This window comes from Stegostoma tigrinum, chromosome 49 (assembly GCF_030684315.1).
Source record: "Stegostoma tigrinum isolate sSteTig4 chromosome 49, sSteTig4.hap1, whole genome shotgun sequence".
Lineage (NCBI taxonomy): Eukaryota > Metazoa > Chordata > Chondrichthyes > Orectolobiformes > Stegostomatidae > Stegostoma > Stegostoma tigrinum.
Window position 1 is genome coordinate 1686464 of NC_081402.1, and position 25780 is coordinate 1712243.

A 25780-nucleotide genomic window follows, 5' to 3' on the forward strand; every position below is an offset into this window, starting at 1 on the left:
CTTGCACCGAGGCACTGACACCTCCCCCACGCCCCGCGATGGGTGGCCACATCGTCCGCATGGAGCTGGGCCAGAGGAAACTGGGCTCCAAGGTTACCCTCGAGTCCTCACAGGCAAAGTGCGACATCCCACGGATGCCTGAAATTCCTCAAAAGTGGAGGCATCAGGCGCCTCGAGACCTGCCATTGTGTGGGAAAAAAGGGGAAGCCAAGCGCAGCGGGTGGGGGGGCGTGGGTGAGCTGCCACATCCCTTCCTGTGACCCACAATTGCCCCTGGCCTGCAGTAGCTGTATTGGTCACCTACAGGCTCACCCTGGGAGTGGAAAGGATCGTCCTTTGGACTGCGAGGGACTGCCGATAGTGATGATTCCATTCCTTTATCAATAAATCCGAGATTTCTATTTGCCTGCATTATTACCTCTCATGCCTGTACACGGGTAGCTGTGCTATAACACAGGGTTTGTTAGAGCGAATTAGCTGTCGCACCATTGACGAACAGTGGACGCTGTTTGGATTACGTGAACTTTCTGTTCAGTGATAGTCCATCGCAATTTCCCTGTAACGTGATCTTCTGTCGCGCGAGGTCACACAGGACGCAATTGTCGCGTTTGAGGAGGACAACCTGCCCCAGCTTGTCCGCGACTCGTGCACTCAGACCCAGCCTATATTCGACTCAAGACGCACAGAAATGTGACTGATTCTTAACTGCCCACCGGTGAGTAATGCCCTTGAACCATGAATGAATTAGAGAAAAGATAGATGTAGTTGAATTTGTGGCAGCTCAGAGGAGATTCACCGGATTGGCTCTAGAGTTTTAAGGCAATAAGGGAAAGATTTAAAAAGGACTCGAGGGGTAATGTTTTCATGCAGAGGGTGGTGCGTGTATGGAACGAGCTGCCAGAGGAAGTGGTGGAGGCTGGTACAATGACAACATCTAAATGGGTATATGAATAGGAAGTGTTTAGAGGAATATGGGCTATTTGCTAGCAAATGAGACTATATTAGATTGGGAATTCTGGTGGGCATGGATGAGTTGGAACACATCCTCTGTTTCCATGCTGTATGACTGACTACAAGAAGGCCAAAGTCAGCGATAGCCCCAAAGACTGAGATAAATTCAGAAGCCAACAAAGGAGGACTAAAGAGACAATAATTACAGAGAAAATAGACTATGGGGACAAACTAGCAAGGAATAAAGAAAATGACAATAAGAGTTGCTTTAAATACATAAAAAGGAAGAGCGAAACATAGCTTCACACAGTGAACGCCCCTTAGAAGATGAGTCTGTGAAGACAGTTCTGGGGAGCGAAGAAATAGCAGAGGAGTTTTTAAGGTGGTAGATACTTGGAACATTCCATAAATACAAAAGGAATATGGCGGGCAAGTGGGGTGGCGGAGAAAATAAGTCCAAGTATCTTCACTACAGAAGTAGTGTTGGACAATCTAATGGAGCTAAAGGTTAGGGGATCCTAAGGGATGGAGCAGGCCAAGCAGCATCTTAGGAGAAGGAAGGCTGATGTCTCAGGCCTAGACCCTTCGGGCTCCTAAATTGCTGCTTGGGCCTGTTGTGTTCATCCAGCTCCATACCTTGTTATCTCGGGTTCTCCAGCATCTGCAGTTCCTATCATCTCTAAAAGATGGAGCTGCTGAGACTGTGGATGGATTGGTTACAGTCTCCAAAAATCGTTGGATCCTGGAGAAGTACCAGACGATTGTAAAATTGCCAATGTGAGAAAAAGGGAGGGAGGCCAAATATGGAGAACAAGAGACCAATTATCCTAACATCAACACAGGAAAATATTGCAGTCAAGGACAGGATGTAATGGCAAGACATTTGGAAAATCATGACTTTATCAAACTGATACGAAAGGAAATCACGTCTGACTAATTTATTAGAGGAGGTCTCAGTCTGACTGGATAGAGGGGAGCCAGTCGATGTTTGAGAATCATGGAATTTTACAGCTCAGAATGAGGCCATTTGACCCATCGTGTTTGCACCGACTCCCGCAGGAGCTACCCTGGTAGTCCCATTCTCCAGCAGCCTTCTAAATTCATCACTTCCAAAAATATACCCAGCTCTCTTTTGAAACCTCTGATGGAATCTGCCTCCACAGGCTGTGCATCCCAAATCCTGATAAGTCTGGGTGATGAAGCCTCTCCTCATCTCACTCTTGCTGACAATGTTGAAATCGGGAGCTTGAGTTTAGTGGAATGAAAGGTTATGGGGATAAGGCAGGAACAGGATGCTGATTGTGGATGATCATAATGAATGGTGGTGCTGGCTCGAAGGGCCGAATGGCCTACTCCAGCACCTTTGTCTATTGAGTTACTGACATACCAACTAGTGGAAACAGAGTATCTCCTTTACCCTGTCAAAATTTTTCATAAGGTCACCTCTTAATGTCTTCTCCAAGGATAATACACTCAGTCTCTAATCTCCTTTGAACTCTGCCCAGGGCTTTAACATCCTTCCTTAAATAAGGTGCTCAGAATTGAGCGCAAGATTCCAAGTGTGGTCTAACCGATGACTTGTAGGAATGTAGCATCACGATTTCCCAAATTCCACCCCCAACTCTGACACTCTTCATTTGGCCTACCTCATTTCCTAGGAGCAGATCCAGCTCCTGAAATTGTACTGTCCCAGAAGGCTCTCCCGCGCACCCTGCAGGAATTCCTCCCCTTCTGAGGCCCAAGCTCTACACTTCTCCAGCAGTCTACCCTTGGATAATGAAAATGACCAACTATCTCACAATTACCTGCTCTGCGCGTTTCCGTACTCTGCCTCGAAACACTCTCTTCAACTTCTCATTTGGAGGTCGATGTTAAGTGCCTAACAAGATCATCATTCCCTTCTCACCTCCAACCGCAGGAATAGGTAGGGGACACATGCAGGCAGATGGGATTAGTTCAGAATGGCATCATGGTTGGCACAGACATGGTGATCCCTAGACTTAAGCTGGCTGTCAGCAATCACTGTGACTCATACAAGGACAGCGGCGTCAGGACCCTGTTCAAAAGGGCCCCCACGCACTGCAGCGAAGCCTATCTGCAGATGGAAGAAGGTGAACACCTCTGTGAGGTCTTTACCAGGAATGGATACCCCCGCAGCTTCACCCACAGATGCCAAGCCAGCACACAACACACAACCAGGGCACACACCAAACAATAACCGCCGAACCATATGTAAACAAAAAAACCCCTCAGAACTGACAGCCAGATGAGTCAGGCCGCCAGGGATCACGACAGCACACAAGCTGGCAGCCACGCTAAGACAGGACTGACCAGGATTAAAGACCCAATAGATACCATGGACAGGACGAATGTGGTTCACAACCATGTCAGACAGACAGACAGCTAGCAACCCGCGTTCACTAACACAAACTCACTCCGAAACAACTTCACCAAATGTTTCAATACTTAGCACGGTACTATGTAAATGGAGGTAAGCTGCAATAGGGGGGAACTGTGTAATGTTATTACTGTGAGGGGGGGTAATGTGGTGACTGTGAGGGGGGGGTAATGTGGTGACTGTGATGGGGGGTAATGTGGTTACTGTGTGAGGGGGTAATGTGGATACTGTGAGGGTTGGGGGTAATGTGGTTACTGTGAGGGGGGTAATGTGGTTACTGTGAGGGGGGGGTAATGTGGTAACTGTGAGGGTGGGGGGTAATGTGGTTACTGTGAGGGTGGGGGGTAATGTGGTTACTGTGTGGTGGGGGTAATGTGGTTACTGTGTGAGGGGGTAATGTGGTTACTGTGAGGGGGGTAATAAGGTTACTGTGTGGGGGGTGTAATGTGGTTACTGTGAGGAGGGTAATGTGGTTACTGTGAGGGGGGTAATGTGGTTACTGTGTGGGGGGGTATTGAGGTTACTGTGAGGGGGGTAATGTGGTTACTGTGAGGGGGTGGAATGTGGTTACTGTGAGGGGGGTAATGTGGTCACTGTTGAGGGGGGTAATGTGGTCACTGTGACGGGGTAATGTGGTCACTGTAAGGGGGGGTAATGTGAACACTGTGAGGGCTGCTAAAGTTATTACTTTGGGGTAACTGTTGATACTAGGGGTGGTAATTTTGTTACTGTGGGGCATATTGTTGTTACTGTGTGGGGTGGTAATGTTGTTACTGTGGGGGTGTACTGTTGTTACTGTGAGAGGGGTTTTGTTGTTTCTGTGGGGGGGTAATGTTACTGAGTGGGGGTAATGTGTTTACTATGGGGGGGTAATGTAACTCCTTTGGGGGGTTAATGTTACAGGGGATAATTTTGTTATGGGTGTAATGTTTTTCCTGTGGGGGGATAGTGTTACTGTGGAGGGGGTAGTGTTACTATGGGGGGTAATGTTCCTGTGTGAGGCGATAATGTTGTTACTTTTGGGTAACTGTTGTTACTGGCAGGGTAATGTGGTTACTGTGTAGGGGGGAATGTGGTTCCTGTGAGGGGTGGTAGTGTTATTACTGTGGGGAGTAATGTTACTGTTGGGGGGGTAATGTTCCTGGGGTGGGTAATGTTCCTGTTGGGGGGTGATGTTGTTATTGTTGGGGGTAATATTACAGTGTGGGGCAATGTTCCTGTGGCGCAGTAATGGTACTGTGGGCGTAATTTTGTTATGGGGGTAATGTTGTTCCTGTGGGGGTGCAATGTTACTGAGGCAGGTGGTAATGTTACTATGGGGGGGGTAATGTTACTGTGTGAGGCGATAGTGTTGTTACTTTTGGGTAACTGTTGTTACTGTGGGAGTTAATGTGGTTACTGTGAGGGGGGTAATGTGGTTAGTGTAAGGGGGGGTAATGTGGTTACTGTGAGGGGGGTAATGTGGTTACTGTGAGGGGGGGTAATGTGGTTACTGTGAGGGGGGTAATGTGGTTACTGTGACGGGGGTAATGTGTTACTGTGAGGGGGTAATGTGGTTACTGTGAGGGGGGTAATGTGGTTAGTGTAAGGGGGGGTAATGTGGTTACTGTGAGGGGGGTAATGTGGTTACTGTGAGGGGGGTAATGTGGTTACTGTGAGGGGGGGGTAATGTGGTTACTGTGAGGGTGGGGGGTAATGTGGTAACTGTGAGGGTGGGGTAATGTGGTTACTGTGAGGGGGGGTAATGTGGTTCCTGTTGGGGGGGTAATGTGGTTACTGTGATGGGGGGTAATGTGGTTACTGTTGGGGGGGTAATGTGGTTACGGTGCGGGGGGGGTAATGTGGTTACTGTGAGGGGGGAAATGTGGTTACTGTGAGGGGGGAAATGTGGTTACTGTGAGGGGGGTGATGTGGTTACTGTGAGGGGGGTAATGTGGTTACTGTGTGGGGGGTAATGTGGTTACTGTGAGGGGGGTAATGTGGTTACTGTGAGGGGGGTGATGTGGTTACTGTGAGGGGGGTAATGTGGTAACTGTGAGGGGGGAAATGTGGTTACTGTGAGGGGGGTGATGTGGTTACTGTGAGGGGGGTAATGTGGTAACTGTGAGGGGGGGTAATGTGGTTACTGTGAGGGGGGTGATGTGGTTACTGTGAGGGGGGTAATGTGGTAACTGTGAGGGGGGGAAATGTTACTGTGAGGGGGGTAATGTGGTTACTGTGAGGGTGGGGAGTAATGTGGTAACTGTGAGGGTGGGGTATGTGGTTACTGTGAGGGGGGGGGTAATGTGGTTACTGTGAGGGTGGGGGGTAATGTGGTTACTGTGTGGTGGGGTATGTGGTTACTGTGAGGGTGGGGGGTAATGTGGTTACTGTGAGGGTGGGGGGTAATGTGGTTACTGTGGGGGGGGTAATGTGGTTACTGTGAGGGGGGTAATGTGGTTACTGTGAGGGGGGTAATGTGGTTACTGTGTGGGGGGGGTAATGTGGTTACTGTGAGGGGGGGTAATGTGGTAACTGTGAGGGGGGGTAATGTGGTTACTGTGTGGGGGGGGTAATGTGGTTACTGTGAGGGGGGGTAATGTGGTTAATGTGAGGGGGGGTAATGTGGTTACTGTGAGGGGGTAATGTGGTAACTGTGAGGGGGGTAATGTGGTTAATGTGAGGGGGGGATAATGTGGTTACTGTGAGGGGGGGTAATGTGGTTAATGTGAGGGGGGGATAATGTGGTTACTGTGTGGGGGGGGTAATGTGGTTACTGTGAGGGGGGGTAATGTGGTTACTGTGAGGGGGGGTGATGTGGTTACTGTGAGGGGGGTAATGTGGTTACTGTGAGGGGGGGGTAATGTGGTTAATGTGAGGGGGGTAATGTGGTAACTGTGAGGGGGGTAATGTGGTAACTGTGAGGGGGGTAATGTGGTTACTGTGTGGGGGGGGTAATGTGGTTACTGTGAGGGGGGGTAATGTGGTAACTGTGAGGGGGGTAATGTGGTTACTGTGTGGGGGGGGTAATGTGGTTACTGTGAGGGTGGGTGTAAGGTGTTACTGTGAGGGGGGGTAATGTGGTAACTGTGAGGGGGGTAATGTGGTAACTGTGAGGGTGGGGTAATGTGGTTACTGTGAGGGGGGGTAATGTGGTAACTGTGAGGGGGGTAATGTGGTTACTGTGTGGGGGGGGTAATGTGGTTACTGTGAGGGTGGGTGTAAGGTGTTACTGTGAGGGGGGGTAATGTGGTAACTGTGAGGGGGGTAATGTGGTAACTGTGAGGGTGGGGTAATGTGGTTACTGTGAGGGGGGGTAATGTGGTAACTGTGAGGGGGGTAATGTGGTAACTGTGAGGGGGGTAATGTGGTAACTGTGAGGGTGGGTGTAAGGTGTTACTGTGAGGGGGGGTAATGTGGTTACTGTGAGGGGTGTAATGTGGTAACTGTGAGGGTGGGGGTTAATGTGGTAACTGTGCGGGGGGGGTAATGTGGTTACTGTGAGGGGGGGTAATGTGGTAACTGTGAGGGGGGTAATGTGGTTACTGTGTGGGGGGTAATGTGGTTACTGTGAGGGGGGGTGATGTGGTTACTGTGAGGGGGGTAATGTGGTAACTGTGAGGGGGGTAATGTGGTAACTGTGAGGGTGGGTGTAAGGTGTTACTGTGAGGGGGGGTAATGTGGTTACTGTGAGGGGGGTAATGTGGTAACTGTGAGGGTGGGGGTTAATGTGGTAACTGTGAGGGTGGGGTAATGTGGTTACTGTGAGGGGGAAAATGTTATTGTGAGGGGGGTAATGTGGTTACTGTGGGGGGATAATATGGTTACTGTGAGAGGTGGTAATGTGGTTACTGTGAGGGTGGGGGTTAATGTGGTAACTGTGAGGGTGGGGTAATGTGGTTACTGTGAGGGGGAAAATGTTATTGTGAGGGGGGTAATGTGGTTACTGTGATGGGGGTAATGTGGTCACCGTGTGGGGGGGTAATGTGGTTACTGTTGGGAGGGAAATGTGGTTACTGTGAGGGGGGGTAATGTGGTTACTGTGAGGGGGGGGAATGTGGTTACTGTGAGGGGGGTAATGTGGTCACTGTGACGGGGGGTAATGTGGTCACTGTAAGGGGGGGGTAATGTGAACACTGTGAGGGCTGCTAATGTTATTACTTTGGGGTAACTGTTGATACTAGGGGTGGTAATTTTGTTACTGTGGGGCATATTGTTGTTACTGTGTGGGGTGGTAATGTTGTTACTGTGGGGGTGTACTGTTGTTACTGTGAGAGGGGTTTTGTTGTTTCTGTGGGGGGGTAATGCTACTGAGTGGGGGTAATGTGTTTACTATGGGGGGGGTAATGTAATTCCTTTGGGGGGTTAATGTTACTGGGGATAATTTTGTTATGGGTGTAATGTTTTTCCTGTGGGGGGATAGTGTTACTGTGGAGGGGGTAGTGTTACTATGGGGGGTAATGTTCCTGTGTGAGACGATAATGTTGTTACTTTTGGGTAACTGTTGTTACTGGCAGGGTAATGTGGTTACTGTGTAGGGGGGAATGTGGTTAATGTGAGGGGGGGTGATGTGGTTACTGTGAGGGGGGTAATGTGGTTACTGTGAGGGGGGGGTAATGTGGTTACTGTGAGGGGGATAATGTGGTTACTGTGAGGGTGTAATGTGGTTACTGTGCGGGGGGATAATGTGGTTACTGTGAGGGGGGTAATGTGGTTACTGTGTGGGGGGTGATGTGGTTACTGTGAGGGGGTAATGTGGTTACTGTGTGGGGGGTGATGTGGTTACTGTGAGGGTGTAATGTGGTTACTGTGAGGGGGGTAATGTGGTTACTGTGAGGGTGTAATGTGGTTACTGTGAGGGGGGTAATGTGGTTACTGTGTGGGGGTGTAATGTGGTTACTGTGAGGGTGTAATGTGGTTACTGTGAGGGTGTAATGTGGTTACTGTGCGGGGGGTAATGTGGTTACTGTGAGGGGGGGTAATGTGGTTACTGTGAGGGGGTAATGTGGTTACTGTGAGGGGGGTAATGTGGTTACTGTGAGGGTGTAATGTGGTTACTGTGAGGGGGGTAATGTGGTTACTGTGAGGGTGTAATGTGGTTACTGTGAGGGGGGTAATGTGGTTACTGTGTGGGGGTGTAATGTGGTTACTGTGAGGGTGTAATGTGGTTACTGTGAGGGTGTAATGTGGTAACTGTACGGGGGGTAATGTGGTTACTGTGAGGGTGTAATGTGGTTACTGTGAGGGGGTAATGTGGTTACTGTGAGGGGGGTAATGTGGTTACTGTGAGGGGGTAATGTGGTTACTGTGAGGGTGTAATGTGGTTACTGTGAGGGTGTAATGTGGTTACTGTGAGGGGGTAATGTGGTTACTGTGAGGGGGGTAATGTGGTTACTGTGAGGGGGTAATGTGGTTACTGTGAGGGGGGTAATGTGGTTACTGTGAGGGGGTAATGTGGTTACTGTGAGGGGGGTAATGTGGTTACTGTGAGGGGGTAATGTGGTTACTGTGAGGGGGGGTAATGTGGTAACTGTGTGGGGGTGTAATGTGGTTACTGTGAGGGGGTAATGTGGTTACTGTGCGGGGGGTAATGTGGTTACTGTGAGGGGGGTAATGTGGTTACTGTGAGGGGGGTAATGTGGTTACTGTGTGGGGGAGTATTGAGGTTACTGTGAGGGGGGGATAATGTGGTTACTGTGAGGGGGGGTAATGTGGTTACTGTGAGGGGGGGGTAATGTGGTTACTGTGAGGGGGGTAATGTGGTTACTGTGAGGGGGGTAATGTGGTTACTGTGTGGGGGTAATGTGGTTACTGTGTGGGGGGTGATGTGGTTACTGTGAGGGGGGGTAATGTGGTTACTGTGAGGGGGGTAATGTGGTTACTGTGCGGGGGGTAATGTGGTTACTGTGTGGGGGTGTAATGTGGTTACTGTGAGGGTGTAATGTGGTTACTGTGCGGGGGGTAATGTGGTTACTGTGAGGGGGGGTAATGTGGTTACTGTGAGGGGGTAATGTGGTTACTGTGAGGGGGTAATGTGGTTACTGTGAGGGTGTAATGTGGTTACTGTGAGGGTGTAATGTGGTAACTGTACGGGGGGTAATGTGGTTACTGTGAGGGTGTAATGTGGTTACTGTGAGGGGGTAATGTGGTTACTGTGAGGGGGGGTGATGTGGTTACTGTGCGGGGGGTAATGTGGTTACTGTGAGGGGGTAATGTGGTTACTGTGAGGGTGTAATGTGGTTACTGTGAGGGTGTAATGTGGTTACTGTGAGGGGGTAATGTGGTTACTGTGAGGGTGTAATGTGGTTACTGTGAGGGTGTAATGTGGTTACTGTGAGGGGGTAATGTGGTTACTGTGAGGGTGTAATGTGGTTACTGTGAGGGGGTAATGTGGTTACTGTGAGGGTGTAATGTGGTTACTGTGAGGGGGTAATGTGGTTACTGTGTGGGGGTGTAATGTGGTTACTGTGAGGGGGTAATGTGGTTACTGTGAGGGGGGTAATGTGGTTACTGTGAGGGGGGTAATGTGGTTACTGTGAGGGGGTAATGTGGTTACTGTGTGGGGGTGTAATGTGGTTACTGTGAGGGGGTAATGTGGTTACTGTGAGGGGGATAATGTGGTTACTGTGAGGGGGTAATGTGGTTACTGTGCGGGGGGTAATGTGGTTACTGTGAGGGGGGTAATGTGGTTACTGTGAGGGGGTAATGTGGTTACTGTGTGGGGGTGTAATGTGGTTACTGTGAGGGGGTAATGTGGTTACTGTGTGGGGGTGTAATGTGGTTACTGTGAGGGGGTAATGTGGTTACTGTGAGGGGGGTAATGTGGTTACTGTGAGGGGGTAATGTGGTTACTGTGCGGGGGGTAATGTGGTTACTGTGAGGGGGGTAATGTGGTTACTGTGAGGGGGGTAATGTGGTTACTGTGTGGGGGAGTATTGAGGTTACTGTGAGGGGGGGATAATGTGGTTACTGTGAGGGGCGTAATGTGGTTACTGTGTGAGGGTGTAATGTGGTTACTGTGAGGGGGGTAATAAGGTTACTGTGTGGGGGGGGTAATGTGGTTACTGTGAGGGGGTAATGTGGTTACTGTGAGGGGGTAATGTGGTTACTGTGAGGGGGGTAATGTGGTTACTGTGGGGGGGGGGTAATGTGGTTAACGTGAGGGGGAGATAATGTGGTTACTGTGGGGGGGGGTAATGTGGTTAACGTGAGGGGGAGATAATGTGGTTACTGTGGGGGGGCGGTAATGTGGTTACAGTGAGTGGGGTAATGTGGTTACTGTGAGGGGGGTAATGTGGTTACAGTGAGTGGGGTAATAAGGTTACAGTGTGGGGGGGTAATGTGGTTACTGTGAGGGGGTAATGTGGTTACTGTGAGGGGGGTAATGTGGTTACTGTGTGGGGGAGTATTGAGGTTACTGTGAGGGGGGGATAATGTGGTTACTGTGAGGGGCGTAATGTGGTTACTGTGTGGGGGGTAATGTGGTTACAGTGTGTGGGGTATTGTGGTTACTGTGAGGGGGATAATGTGGTTACTGTGAGGGGGGTAATGTGGTTAATGTGAGGGGGGGTGATGTGGTTACTGTGAGGGGGGGTAATGTGGTTACTGTGAGGGGGGTAATGTGGTTACTGTGAGGGGGGTAATGTGGTTACTGTGGGGCAAAAATGTGGTTACTGTGAGGGGGGTAATGTTACTGTGAGGGGGGTAATGTGGTTACTTTGAGGTGGGGTAATGTGGTTACTGTGAGGGGGGTAATGTGGTTTCTGTGAGGGGGATAATTTGGTTACTGTGAGGGGGATAATGTGGTTACTGTGCCGGGGGGGTAATGTGGTTACTGTGAGGGTGGGGGGTAATGTGGTAACTGTGAGGGTGGGGTATGTGGTTACTGTGAGGGGGGGTAATGTGGTTACTGTTGGGGGGGTAATGTGGTTACTGTGCGGGGGGGGGTAATGTGGTTACTGTGAGGGGGGGGTAATGTGGTAACTGTGAGGGGGGTAATGTGGTTACTGTGTGGGGGGTAATGTGGTTACTGTGAGGGGGGGGTGATGTGGTTACTGTGTGGGGGGTAATGTGGTAACTGTGAGGGGGGTAATGTGGTAACTGTGAGGGTGGGTGTAAGGTGGTTACTGTGAGGGGGGGTAATGTGGTTACTGTGAGGGGGGTAATGTGGTAACTGTGAGGGTGGGGGTTAATGTGGTAACTGTGAGGGTGGGGTTATGTGGTTACTGTGAGGGGGGTAATGTGGTTACTGTGAGGGGGGTAATGTGGTTACTGTGAGGGGGAAAATGTTACTGTGAGGGGGGTAATGTGGTTACTGTGATGGGGGTAATGTGGTTACTGTGGGGGGATAATATGGTTACTGTGAGAGGTGGTAATGTGGTTACTGTGATGGGGGTAATGTGGTCACCGTGTGGGGGGGGTAATGTGGTTACTGTTGGGAGGGAAATGTCGTTACTGTGAGGGGGGGTTATGTGGTTACTGTGAGGGGGTGGAATGTGGTTACTGTGAGGGGGGTAATGTGGTTACTGTTGAGTGGGGTAATGTGGTCACTGTGACGGGGGGTAATGTGGTCACTGTAAGGGGGGGGTAATGTGAACACTGTGAGGGCTGCTAATGTTATTACTTTGGGGTAACTGTTGATACTAGGGGTGGTAATTTTGTTACTGTGGGGCATATTGTTGTTACTGTGTGGGGTGGTAATGTTGTTACTGTGGGGGTGTACTGTTGTTACTGTGAGAGGGGTTTTGTTGTTTCTGTGGGGGGGTAATGCTACTGAGTGGGGGTAATGTGTTTACTATGGGGGGGGTAATGTAATTCCTTTGGGGGGTTAATGTTACTGGGGATAATTTTGTTATGGGTGTAATGTTTTTCCTGTGGGGGGATAGTGTTACTGTGGAGGGGGTAGTGTTACTATGGGGGGTAATGTTCCTGTGTGAGGCGATAATGTTGTTACTTTTGGGTAACTGTTGTTACTGGCAGGGTAATGTGGTTACTGTGTAGGGGGGAATGTGGTTCCTGTGAGGGGTGGTAATGTTATTACTGTGGGGGGTAATGTTACTGTGGAGGGGGAATGTGGTTCCTGTGAGGGGTGGTAATGTTATTACTGTGGGGGGTAATGTTACTGTGGAGGGGTAATGTTGTTACTGTTGGGGAGTAATGTTACTGTTGGGGGGGTAATGTTCCTGGGGTGGGTAATGTTCCTGTTGGGGGGTGATGTTGTTATTGTTGGGGGTAATATTACAGTGTGGGGCAATGTTCCTGTGGTGCAGTAATGGTACTGTGGGCGTAATTTTGTTATGGGGGTAATGTTGTTCCTGTGGGGGTGCAATGTTACTGAGGCAGGTGGTAATGTTACTATGGGGGGGTAATGTTACTGTGTGAGGTGATAGTGTTGTTACTTTTGGGTAACTGTTGTTACTGTGGGAGTTAATGTGGTTACTGTGAGGGGGGGTAATGTGGTTACGGTGAGGGGGGGTAATGTGGTCACTGTGAGGGGGGTAATGTGGTCACTGTGAGGGGGGTAATGTGTTACTGTGAGGGGGTAATGTGGTTACTGTGAGGGGGGTAATGTGGTTACTGTACGGGGGGTAATGTGGTTATTGTGAGGGGGGGATAATGTGGTTACTGTGAGGGGGGGTAATGTGGTTAATGTGAGGGGGGTAATGTGGTTAATGTGAGGGGGGGATAATGTGGTTACTGTGAGGGGGGGTAATGTGGTTAATATGAGGGGGGGTGATGTGGTTACTGTGATGGGGGTAATGTGTTTACTGTGGGGGGTAATGTGGTTACTGTGAGGGGGGTAATGTTACTGTGAGGGGGGTAATGTGGTTACTGTGCAGGGGGGGTAACGTGGTTACTGTGAGGGTGGGGGGTAATGTGGTAACTGTGAGGGGGGGTAATGTGGTTACTGTGAGGGGGGGTAATGTGGTTACTGTGAGGGGGGGTAATGTGGTTACTGTTGGGGGGGTAATGTGGTTAATGTGAGGGGGGTGATGTGGTTACTGTGAGGGGGGTAATGTGGTTAATGTGAGGGGGGTGATGTGGTTACTGTGAGGGGGGTAATGTGGAAACTGTGAGGGGGGGTAATGTGGTAACTGTGAGGGTGGGGGGTAGGGTGGTTACTGTGAGGGGGGGTAATGTTACTGTGAGGGGGGTAATGTGGTTACTTTGAGGTGGGGTAATGTGGTTACTGTGAGGGGGGTAATGTGGTTACTGTGAGGGGGATAATTTGGTTACTGTGAGGGGGATAATGTGGTTACTGTGCGGGGGGGTAATGTGGTTACTGTGAGGGTGGGGGGTAATGTGGTTACTGTTGGGGGGGTAATGTGGTTACTGTGAGGGGGGGTAATGTGGTAACTGTGAGGGGGGTAATGTGGTTACTGTGTGGGGGGTAATGTGGTTACTGTGAGGGGGGGTGATGTGGTTACTGTGAGGGGGGTAATGTGGTAACTGTGAGGGGGGTAATGTGGTAACTGTGAGGGAGGGTGTAAGGTGGTTACTGTGAGGGGGGGTAATGTGGTTACTGTGAGGGGGGTAATGTGGTTACTGTGAGGGTGGGGGGTAATGTGGTAACTGTGAGGGTGGGGGTTAATGTGGTAACTGTGAGGGTGGGGTAATGTGGTTACTGTGAGGGGGGGTAATGTGGTTACTGTGAGGGGGAAAATGTTACTGTGAGTGGGGTAATGTGTTTACTGTGATGGGGGTAATGTGGTTACTGTGGGGGGGTAATGTGGTTACTGTGAGGGGTGGTAATGTGGTTACTGTGATGGGGGTAATGTGGTCACCGTGTGGGGGGGTAATGTGGTTACTGTTGGGAGGGAAATGTGGTTACTGTGAGGGGGGGGTAATGTGGTTACTGTGAGTGGGTGGAATGTGGTTACTGTGAGGGGGGTAATGTGTTTACTGTTGAGGGGGGTAATGTGGTCACTGTGACGGGGGTTAATGTGGTCACTGTGAGGGGGGGGTAATGTGAACACTGTGAGGGCTGCTAATGTTATTACTTTGGGGTAACTGTTGATACTAGGGGTGGTAATTTTGTTACTGTGGGGCATATTGTTGTTACTGTGTGGGGTGGTAATGTTGTTACTGTGGGGGTGTACTGTTGTTACTGTGAGAGGGGTTTTGTTGTTTCTGTGGGGGGGGTAATGTTACTGAGTGGGGGTAATGTGTTTACTATGGGAGGGGTAATGTAATTCCTTTGGGGGGTTAATGTTACTGGGGATAATTTTGTTATGGGTGTAATGTTTTTCCTGTGGGGGGATAGTGTTACTGTGGAGGGGGTAGTGTTACTATGGGGGGTAATGTTCCTGTGTGAGGCGATAATGTTGTTACTTTTGGGTAACTGTTGTTACTGGCAGGGTAATGTGGTTACTGTGTAGGGGGGAATGTGGTTCCTGTGAGGGGTGGTAATGTTATTACTGTGGGGGGTAATGTTACTGTGGAGGGGTAATGTTGTTACTGTTGGGGAGTAATGTTACTGTTGGGGGGGTAATGTTCCTGGGGTGGGTAATGTTCCTGTTGGGGGGTGATGTTGTTATTGTTGGGGGTAATATTACAGTGTGGGGCAATGTTCTTGTGGCGCAGTAATGGTACTGTGGGCGTAATTTTGTTATGGGGGTAATGTTGTTCCTGTGGGGGTGCAATGTTACTGAGGCAGGTGGTAATGTTACTATGGGGGGGGGTAATGTTACTGTGTGAGGCGATAGTGTTGTTACTTTTGGGTAACTGTTGTTACGTGGGAGTTAATGTGGTTACTGTGAGGGGGGTAAGGTGGTTACGGTGAGGGAGTAATGTGGTTACTGTGAGGGGGGGTAATGTGGTCACTGTGAGGGGTAATGTAGTTCCTTTGGGGGGTTATATTACTGTGGTGGAGAGTCTTGTTACTATGGGGGGGTAATGTTACAGTGTGAGGTGATAATGTTGTTACTGGGGGGTAATTTTGTCATGGGCATAATGTTGTTCCTGTGGGGGGTAATATTACTGTGGTGGGGGGTCTTGTTACTATAGGGGGTAATGTTACTGTGTGAGGTGATAATGTTTTTACTGGGGGGGTAATGTTGTTACTGGGGGGTAATGTGATTACTGTGTGGTGGGGTAATGTGGTTGCTGTGTGGGGTGGCAATGTTACTGTGCGGGGGGGGTAATGTTACGGTGGGGGGTAATGTTACTGTGGAGGGGTAATGTTGTTACTGTGGGGGGTAATGTGGTTGCTGTGTGGGGGTGAATAATGTTGCTCCTGTTGTGGGGTAATGTTATTGTTGGGGGGTAATGTTATTACTTTGGGGTAACTGTTGATACTGGGGGGGTAATGTGGTTACTGTTGGGGGTGTAATGTGGTTACTGTTGGGCGGTAATGTGGTTACTGTGAGGGGGGTAATGTGGTTACTGTGAGGGGGTAATGTGGTTACTGTGAGGGGGTGGAATGTGGTTACTGTGTGGTGGTGGTAATGTGGTTACTGTGACGGGGGGTAATGTTGTCACTGTGAGGGGGGTATTGTGGTTACTGTGAGGGGGGGTAAAGTGGTTACTGTGAAGGGTAATGTAGTTCCTTTGGGGGGTAATATTACTGTGGTGGGGAGTCTTGTTACTATGGGGGGGTAATGTTACAGTGTGAGGTGATAATGTTGTTACTGGGAGGTATTGTTATGGGGGGTAATTTTGTCATGGGCATAATGTTGTTCCTGTGGGGGGTCTTGTTACAATGGGGGGTAATGTTACTGTGTGAGGCGATAATGTTTTTACTGGGGGGTATTGTTGTTACTGGGGGGTAATGTGGTTACTGTGTGGGGTGGCAATGTTACTGTGCGGGGGGGTAATGTTGTTACTGTGGGGGGGTAATGTTGCTACTGAAGGGGTAACGTGGTTACTGTGAGGGGGTAATGTGGTTACTGTGAGGGGGTGGAATGTGGTTACTGTGTGGTGGTGGTAATGTGGTTACTGTGACGGGGGGTAATGTTGTCACTGTGAGGGGGGTATTGTGGTTACTGTGAGGGGGGTAAAGTGGTTACTGTGAAGGGTAATGTAGTTCCTTTGGGGGGTAATATTACTGTGGCGGGGAGTCTTGTTACTATGGGGGGGGTAATGTTACAGTGTGAGGTGATAATGTTGTTACTGGGAGGTATTGTTATGGGGGGTAATTTTGTCATGGGCATAATGTTGTTCCTGTGGGGGGTCTTGTTACAATGGGGGGTAATGTTACTGTGTGAGGCGATAATGTTTTTACTGGGGGGTATTGTTGTTACTGGGGGGTAATGTGGTTACTGTGTGGGGTGGCAATGTTACTGTGCGGGGGGTAATGTTGTTACTGTGGGGGGGTAATGTTGCTACTGAAGGGGTAATGTGGTTACTGTGTGGGGGGAATAATGTTGCTCCTGTTGTGGGGTAATGTTATTGTTGAGGGGTAATGTTATTACTTTGGGGTAACTGTTGATACTGGGGGGTACTGTGTGGGGAAGTAATGTTACTGTGGGTGAGTAATGTTACTGTGGGTGAGTAATGTTCCTGTGTGAGAGGTAATGTTGTTTCTGTGGGGGGGTAATGTTGTTACTGTGGGGGGTAATGTTACGGTGTGCGGGAAATGTTCCTGTGGGGGTAATGTTACTGTGTGGGGGGTAATGTTGTTACTGTGGGGGGTAATGTTACTGTGTGGGGTGGTAATGTTAGTGTGAGGGGGTAATGTTAGTGTTTGGGGTAATATTACTGTGAGGGAGTAATGTTACTGTGTGGGTGAGTAATGCTGTTGGGGGTGTAATGTTCTTGTGTGGGGGTAATGTTTCTGGGGGGTAATGTTGTTACGGGGGGGTAATGTTCCTGTGAGGGGGTAATGTTACTGTGAGGGGGTAATGTTACTGTGGGGGGAAATGTTGTTACTGTGGGGGTGTAATGTTACTGTGTGGGTGAGTAATGTTACTGCAAGGGGTGTAATGTTACTGTGTGAGTGAGTAATGTTACTGTCTGGGGGAGTAATGTTACTGTGTGGGTGAGTAATGTTACTGCAAGGGGTGTAATGTTACTGTGTGAGTGAGTAATGTTACTGTCTGGGTGAGTAATGTTACTGCAAGGGGTGTAATGTTACTGTGTGAGTGAGTAATGTTACTGCGAGGGGGTGTAATGTTACTATGGGTGAGTAATGTTACTGTGGTTGGGTGGGTGGGGGCCTCTCTGCCTCTCTCTGATCCGAGGTCTGTGTTTTGGGGCTATTCCCGCCCAATCCGGAACCCTCCCGCTGCTGATTGGTCGGCCCGACCGCCGCCCATTGGCCGGGGAAGCTGTCCGTCAGCGGCCGCGGCCTGCGATTGGCCGGCCGCATTTCCGCCTGGGGAAGTTTCCTGCGTTTGGATACATTGGGTTTCGTTTCGGGGACTTTCCTCCCGGGACCCCCTCCCGGAGATTCCCCCGGTCCCCAGCCCCTGGGGGGGGCGGGGTGGACGGACAGCCCTGCGGAGATTCTCCCCAAACAAACGCACCCAACCACCCTTCCTGGCCGTGGGCTCCGGGCGGAGATGTCTGATGCCGGGCCGGGAGCACCGGACGCCGGGCTCCCCTCCGAGAATCTGTACGTGATCGTCGACTGCAGCTCGGAGCTTCTCAATCTGCTGAGGTGAGGGAGACTTGGGGGGTGGGGGCGGAATACAAGGAGATGATGGGATGTAAGGGTGGCTCCATGGGTGGGGCACGTAGGAATAGGGGGTTGGGGGGAATACAAGGAGAGGTGGCTGTCTGGGTGGGGCACGTAGAAATAGGGGGTATGGGGGTGTTGGGGGGAATACAAGGAGAGGTGGCTCTCTGGGTGGGGCATGTAGGAATAGGGGGTATGAGCTGGGGGGGGGGGGTGCGGTAGTGTAGCTGCTAGGGTAAGAAAGGGTGAGGTAGGATGGGGATGTAAGGAAGCCAGTATGGTGAGGGTAAGAGACAAGGAGGTGATGTGGCATGTGGGACCTTGAGGTTGAGAGCAGAGGTAAGGGGGTGAGGCAGGGTAGAACGTAGAACAGTACAGCACGATTCAGGCCCTTCGGCCCACGATGTTGTGCCGAACCTTTACCGTAAACGTTTACCCCTGCCTTACACTATCATCCATATGCCCATCTAATAGCTGCTTAAATGCCCCTAATGAGGCTGACTCCACTACCCTCCCTGGCAATGCATTCCATACCCTATCACACTCTGAGTAAAGAACCAACCTCCAATGTCTCCCCTATCCCTACCTCCACTCATTTCAAACTCTGCCCCCTCATAAAAGTTACCTCCACCCTAGGCAGAAGTGTGTGGGCAAGCGAGGATGGGTGCGTTGAAGTCGGAAGTGGTGCAGTGGGATAGGGACAGACAAGCAGGCGTTGTTTTGGGTAACACAGTGTGGATCTGGAGGAAAACAGCAGGGCCTGGCAGCATCAGAGCCCGAAAGCTGACATTGCGGGTCGGGACCCTCCTTCAGCAGCTTGCTACCTCTGCTGTTGTTTAGGGTTAAGACTGTGTGTGTGCAGTTGTGGGTATCGAAAAAAGGATTTGGAGAAGTGCACACAAGAAGGCAGCTGGAATGGGGCAGGAAGTGAGAGGTAGGAAAGTGGAAACAGTTTGTAGGGTTGGGCACGAATGTCATTCCAAAAAGTGCCCCTTAGCGGAAAGATTATACCTCTCAATGTAAAAGCTATCACCCACTCTGTGTAAAAATGATTTTTCTCCTCACTCGAATTGTTTGCTGCTCTGAAGAAGGTGAGCGGTGGGAGAGCTGCCTTCTTAAACTGCTGTAGTCATTTGAAAACAGTGCTGTTAGGAAGGGAGTTTCAGGATTTTGACCCAAAGTATCGGTGATCATAGTTATGAGGAAGAAATGTGAGGGGAGCTGGCTGAGGTCGTATTCCTGCGCGTCTGCTGCCGTTGCCCTGTATGGGAGAAGAGTCCAGTTGGGAAGATGCTGTTAAAGGAGTCTTGCTGAGTTACTCCAGTCTTGTAGGTGGTACACACTGCTGCGACCATGCTGCTGTGGGAAAGGGAGCAGGTCAGTCGATCCAACGGGCTGCTTTGTCCGCGGTGGTATCAAGCTCATGCAGTGCTGTCACAGCTGCATTGATCTCGACAAGCAAGAAATTTTCATCACACTCCTGACTTGTCTTTGTGGGTCACGCACAGGTAGTGAGCTAGCTACCTCCCTCCCTCTGAAAACCTAGCCTCTGATCTCCTCTTCTGGTCACTGCATTCGTACAACTGTTCCCCAATCAGTTCCTGGTCAAGGATAACCGCCAGAATGTTACTGGTCATCCCAAACCAGGATGTTGCTGAGGTCTCCCGGTTTGCAGGCCTCCTCAATATCTGTGCTGGTCACTGTGCGATCGTCAGTAAACGTCCTCCCACTTCTGACCTTATGATGAAGAGAATTCTGCAAAGAAAGATGCCCGGGAGTTGAGATGACTGACCCCCAACAACCACAAACATTGTGCTGGTTATAACTCCAACAAAAGAGTTCCCCCCCACCCCAATTCTGATTGATTCCTGTTTTGCTTGGGCTTCTTGATACCCAGATGTCCGGGAGGCATTGACGATCCCATCTAACAAGCTTAAATGTGGAAAACAAGAGTAGGAACGAATGAGTCATTCACATTGGCTTCGGTCCCAGCAGTTAGTAATAAATGTGAATGATTTGGACACAGGGAGCAAATGCAATATTTTCAAATTTACAGACTTCCAAGGAAGGTGTAAGGATTTGGGCTGGTTCAGTGATTGGGTGAGAAATGGTAGACAGAATATGAATGTAGCAGAAGGTGAGATTATCCACATTAAGACAAGGAGAAGTGCAGGAGTTTTCTTAAGTGACGATAGGTTTGAAAGCGATCTTTAGCAAAGAGATACGGGTGTCCTTGTGAGTAAGTCACTGAAAGCTAACCTGCAGATGCAGCCAGCTTTTAGCAAGGCCAACGGAGTGTTAACCATCATCCAAGGGAATTTGAGTTCAGGAGTAGTGAAGTTTTGCATCAGTTTTTTTTTTAGGAGCTGGATTAGATGACATACACAGTTCTAGGTGTCTCCTTGTCTCAGGAAGATATTTATTGCCATAGAAGGAGTTAGGTAAAATTTTTTTTTTTCCTTTGTTGGTGGGGGGGGGGTAGTCTAGAACCTGGGAGCACAACTTAAAATAAGGGGGATGCCATTTAGTGCCGCGGTCAGGAGATGGTTATTTTCCTCAGAGAATGGTGAATGTTTGGAGTTCTCTTCCCCTGAGGCCTGTGGAGGCTCAGTAATGGCGGTAAAGGGTTGTAGTGAAAGGCGTTGAAGCGTTTGATGTGCATAATGGAAAGGCAGAGCGGGCTTGACGGGCAAAATGACCTCCTAGGTTGCTATCCGTCATGTGGCACTGTCAACGTGCTGAATGTTGGACAGATCGGGCGCCTCGAACCTGGGCTTCCATGGTGCATTGTGGACTGCCCATAGCAGCGGAAGGATGTTCGACCACATGCTATAACCTCCCGGCCTGGCATCTCCCCACCTGCTGCAGCCGTCGAGCTGGGAGATCAACCCTGGGCAAACGTTGTCTGGATGCCAACGGCAAGTACCGTGGGCCCACCTCTCGATTAAGCTGTCTGTGTTCGGACCAATGTTGTAATGAGGTCAGGAGCCGCTCTGGTGAAAGCCAGGCTGAGCATCAGTGACCAGACTATTCCGCTGCCAGTGTGGCTTGCTACTACAGCCACTTCCTTCGCTTTGGCTTTGGACTGCGAGTAGACTGAAGGAAAATGTCTGGCTTGAATTTGTCTTACTTTTCTGTGCGCTGGGTGTGCCAGCAATTGTTCACTTTGTTGAGTGTGCCACCGCATTGTAGGCCCTCCCCCCCTCCCCCACGACAGTTTGGCCGCATGCCTGGTCAGTTCTGGAGCACAGTCCTATTGCTGGAATGTTGTCTGGGCATATGCCCTTGTACAGCCGATTGCCCCTAGCCGTTTCTCCATACGGCTTGGAGGGACCGGGGATCAGGGCCTCTGGGGGATGGTTCGTCCGCTTGACGCTTTCGGCTTCAACCTTACTGTTTTTGCACTGAAGTTCTGGACTCCCCTGAGGTTGGGGATCCTTGTGGAGCATCCTCTTGCCACGAGTTTAATTCTCTCCTGTCATTTGTGGCGGGCCGTGACAGGACTGCGTGCTTGGAGCTGACCTGCTAGTTGTTGGATTGCCAAGCCCCGTGTGTTGCTTCTGCTGTTTGGCAAGCTGCCAATCCTGTTTTGTACCTTAATTGGGTTGGTGCCTCCTTTTTAAGCAGGCCTGGTGCTACTCCTGGCATGGCCGTTGAGAGGGGGGCTGTGTTGGTACACAATTCTACTGCTAGCAATGGTCCACAATGCCTAATGGATGCTTAGTTTTCAGCTACCTGATCTGTTTGATGCCAGACCCAGTTCAGGACGATGGTAACACAGTTCGACTAGATTTGCTTAGTAAGTTAGTGGACAATGAAGAAGGTTATCTATGAATACAGAGATCAAGTGGGTCAGTGGGCTGAGTGGCAGATTGTCTATAATTTGGACAAACGTGAGGAATTAAGGACAGGACCAATACAGTTAAAATTAGAGCCTTGGGTAGTGTTGAAGATCAGAGGGACCTTGGTTCACGTACACAACTTGTTAAAGTTTGTATTCCTTATTGACGGTGTTTTATGCGTTGAGCATGCTTGCCTTCATAGCTCAGACCTCTGAGTTTAGGAGTTGGGGCATCATGGAGAGGTTAGTAAGTCATTTTCTGGAGTGCTGTGGCCAGTTTGGTTACCGTTTTATAGGAAAGATATTAAGCTGGAGAGGGTTCAGAAAAGATTTGCGTGGATGTTGCCAGGAACAGAGGATTTGAGTTATAAGGAGAGACTAGATAGGCTGGGACTTTATTCATTGGAGCGTCGGAGCTTGAGGGATGAGGTTTATAAAGTCATGAAAGGTGTAGATAAGATGAATGGCAGCTGTCGTTTCCTTAGAGTGGGGGATTTCAAGACTAGGGGCATATTTTTAAGGTGAAAGAAAAATTTAAAAGACATGAGGGCAACTTTAAAAAAGTGACTGGTGTGTAGAATGAAGTGGAGGATGTGGGTACAACATTTAAAAGACATTTGGATAAATACATGAGTAAGAAATGTCTGGAGAGATATGGGCCAAGCGCAGGCCGGTGGGGCTAGTTTAGCTTGGGTTTATGTTGGCTGTGCTGTCTGACTATTAAGAGTGACAATAAGACTCTTGACTGTGTAGTAACTGCAGTCGGTACCGATACTGTAGTGGACAGACGGTGAGAATTGTACAAGATCCTGTGCATAATTTGGCTTGTTGCCCTCACCAGCTGCAGTAGACCGAGTCTAACAGCAGTCTCCTTTATGACGATGCCGCTGCGCTCCTTCAGGTGAGGTGCATTGAAGTCCCAGAGGTGACATTTTACGCGCTTCTCGCTCACTGTCTTCTGCATTGTGTTTGACTGGAACTAATTCCCACCGATTGTAATAATTATCCCCCACCGCAAATAATTCTCCCTTGGTGTGGCGCTGAGATCAGGCGCAGACATCATTCTCATTCTTTCATCCCACCCCAGGTACAAAGGATGTGCCAAAAATCCCCCACCCCAACTCCGCAGTGCTAAGGTTGGTTCTCACTCTCCCTGCCTCCACTCCTTGGTGTGAAGGTCAGCTCCAGCCCGAAGAGAGGGTTGTCTGGCCCTTCAGGGTAGCAGGAGGAGGAGGAGGCGGGGGCCATAGCTGCCAACTGGTCTCTTGCAACGTCCAAGGACAACCGGTTGGGGTCTGTCAAGGGGCTGGGATAGCACTCTGGGAAGGAAACATAGGGAGGCATCAGGTGCAGCTGAGATTGTGCCAGGCCCTGCCCTGGTGGCACAGTGGAGCGATCACAGGGAGGCATCTGGAGGGACAGTCTGGGCGAGTATAGGGAAGGGCCTGGAGGCATGGCAAAGTGAGGCCATGACTGTACCAGGGATGGAGAATCAAGCTCTCCAGTGCGGAAGCAAGCCATTCGGCCCATCGTGTCAACACTGATCCCCTGATGAGCGGGTAGAACCGCCCACCCTATCCCCATAACCCCGCATCCCCTTGGTTAACTCACTTCAGGTGCACATCTCTGGACGCTGGGGGCAATTTGTAGAATCGTAGAGGTCTACAGCATTTTCACCCCGCCCCCTTTCAGCACAACGTGCCCATGTTGCCGACTTCTCACAATTAATCTTAAGCCCCTTTGCCTGTGTTTGGCCCTCCTTATCTATCCCACCCACATACCTGTCTAGATGCCTCAAGATTAAAGGGAGCAGATTTAGGACTGAATTGAGAAGGAACTTCTTCACTCAGAGGGTTGTTAATCTATGGAATTCCTTGCCCAGTGAAGTAGTTGACGTGACTTCAGTAAATTGTTTTTAAGGCTAAGGTAGGTTTTTTTTTGAACAATAAAGGAATTTGGTGAGAACGCGGGTCAGTGGATCCGAGTCCACGAAAAGATCAGCCATGATCTTATTGAATGGCGCAGCAGGCTCGATGGGCCGAACGGCCTACTCCTGCTCCTAGTTCTCATGTTCTTATGTGTGTGGAATGACCTGCCAGAGGAAGTGACGGATGTGGGTGCAGCTATAATGTTTAAAAGACTATTGGATACGTACATGAAACAGAAATGTCTGGAGAGTTATGGGCCAAGCGCCAGCCGGTGGGACTAATGTAGTTTGGGAGCAAGGTCACTGTGGTCTGGTTGGACCAAAGGGTTTGCATTCTTTTTAGGGCAGCTTCCCCAGCGAGTCCCAGTAACCCTGCCCTTCCCGTGGCTAACCCACCTAGCCTGCACACAACGGGGCAATTTAGCACGGCCATCCCACCCCAACCTGCGCGTCTTTGGACTGTGGGAGGAACGCAGAGCACAGACACACAGAGAATGTGCAAACTCCCCATGGATGGTCGCCCGAGGGTAGAATCAAACCTGGGTCCCTACTGCAGTGAGGCTGTGGTGCTAACCACTGAGTCACTGTGCTGCCCTAGGAGGGTCTGTTTTCGCAATGTGCGACTGCACCCTTGGTGATCAGATGGCAGGACAGCTGAATAAAATGATTGTCAGCGCATGTGGTGCAGAGTTGCAAAATGGGAAGCTATGCTGGAATTGTATAGCATATTGGTGAGGCCACAGCTAGAGTTCTGTGAGCAGTTTAGGAGTTCTGTGAGGGATTTGTCAGCACTGGAGAGGATGCAGAGGAGATTTACCGGGATATTGCCTGCGTTGAAATATTTCAGTATTTAAAAGAGACTGTACAGGCCGGGGATAGCAAGGTGCAGAGCTGGGAGAACGCAGCAGGCCAAGCAGCGTCAGAGGAGCAGGAAGGCTGACGTTTCGGGCCTAGACCCTTCTTCAGGAATCTAGGCCCGAAACGTCAGCCTTCCTGCTCCTCTGATGCTGCTGGGCCTGCTGCGTTCTCCCAGCTCTACACCTTGTTATCTCGGATTCTCCAGCATCTGCAGTTCCTGCTGTCTTTGAACAGACTGGAGTTGTTTCCCTTTGAGCATAGGACATTGAGAGGGGACAGAAATAAAGTTATGAGGGCCCTTTCCCTGGTGGAGGGAGAAATGACCAGGGGACATAGATTTAAAGGAAGAGGCGAGTGATACAGTGAGGAAATTTCTTTCACTCAGGTGGTGAGAATTTTTCATTCATGGAATGTCACTGGCCGGGCAGCATTTATTGCCCGTCCCTAATTGCCCAGAGGGCAGTTAAGAGTCACCCACATTGCTGTGGGTCTGGAGTCACATGTAGGCCAGACTGGGTAAGGATGGCAGTTTCCTTCCCTAAAGGACATCACTGTACCAGATGGGATTTTCTAACAATCGACACTGGAGTCACGGTCATCGTTATATTCTTAATTCCAGATATTATTTAAATTTGAATTCCGCCATGTAGCATGGCAGGATCCGAACCCGGGTCCCCGGAGCATGATCTGGGATTAACAGCCCAGCGATAACACCACTTGGCCTCTCCCCCCAGAAAATCTGGAACTTACTGCCTGTAGAGGCATAAACCTTCGTATCATTGGAGTATTTAGGTGTGTACCCGCAAGGCTGCGGGCCAAGTGCTAGGAAGTGGCGGTTAAAGCAGTTCATTGACCGTCTCAGACCCTGTGTGACGAGGAGGACGGGGTGCTGCGTGAGAAATCCAGCTATCGGGACAAGTTCGGCATGGGGAATGGGGAGGTTGTGACGAGTCATGGACTGAGAGCTCCGAGCCGGGGAGGGGACGGGAGAGAGACCGCGTGGTATCCAAGGATAGGGGTGGGCCAGAAACAGCTCAGGGAGGGGGAGCGACGCCGGGCGTGGGCTGGTGTCCCGCCGAGGCCGTGTGGCACCAGGAGAGACTGGGTTGCGCAGGTCCGCGAGGGGAGAGCAGGCTCTGTGGGGTTCGGAGAGGGCGTCAGGCCCCAGGAAGCGGAGGGCAGTGAATTCTCCTCTTAGCATGTACTACT

The 25780-nt window shown here is 50.2% G+C and overlaps 1 protein-coding gene across 3 annotated transcripts in view; it reads left to right on the forward strand.

The window, feature by feature from the left end:
• The first annotated feature begins 17634 nt into the window (after positions 1-17634).
• Positions 17635-25780, forward strand: part of LOC125450015 (microphthalmia-associated transcription factor-like) — a 34900-nt gene continuing 26754 nt past the window's right edge. For all 3 annotated transcript variants that reach the window (XM_048525942.2, XM_048525943.2, XM_048525944.2), the window contains exon 1: positions 17635-17927. In XM_048525942.2, the coding sequence (XP_048381899.1) occupies positions 17830-17927 (98 nt within the window). In that variant the 5' untranslated portion in view covers positions 17635-17829. The remainder of the gene's footprint in view (positions 17928-25780) is intronic.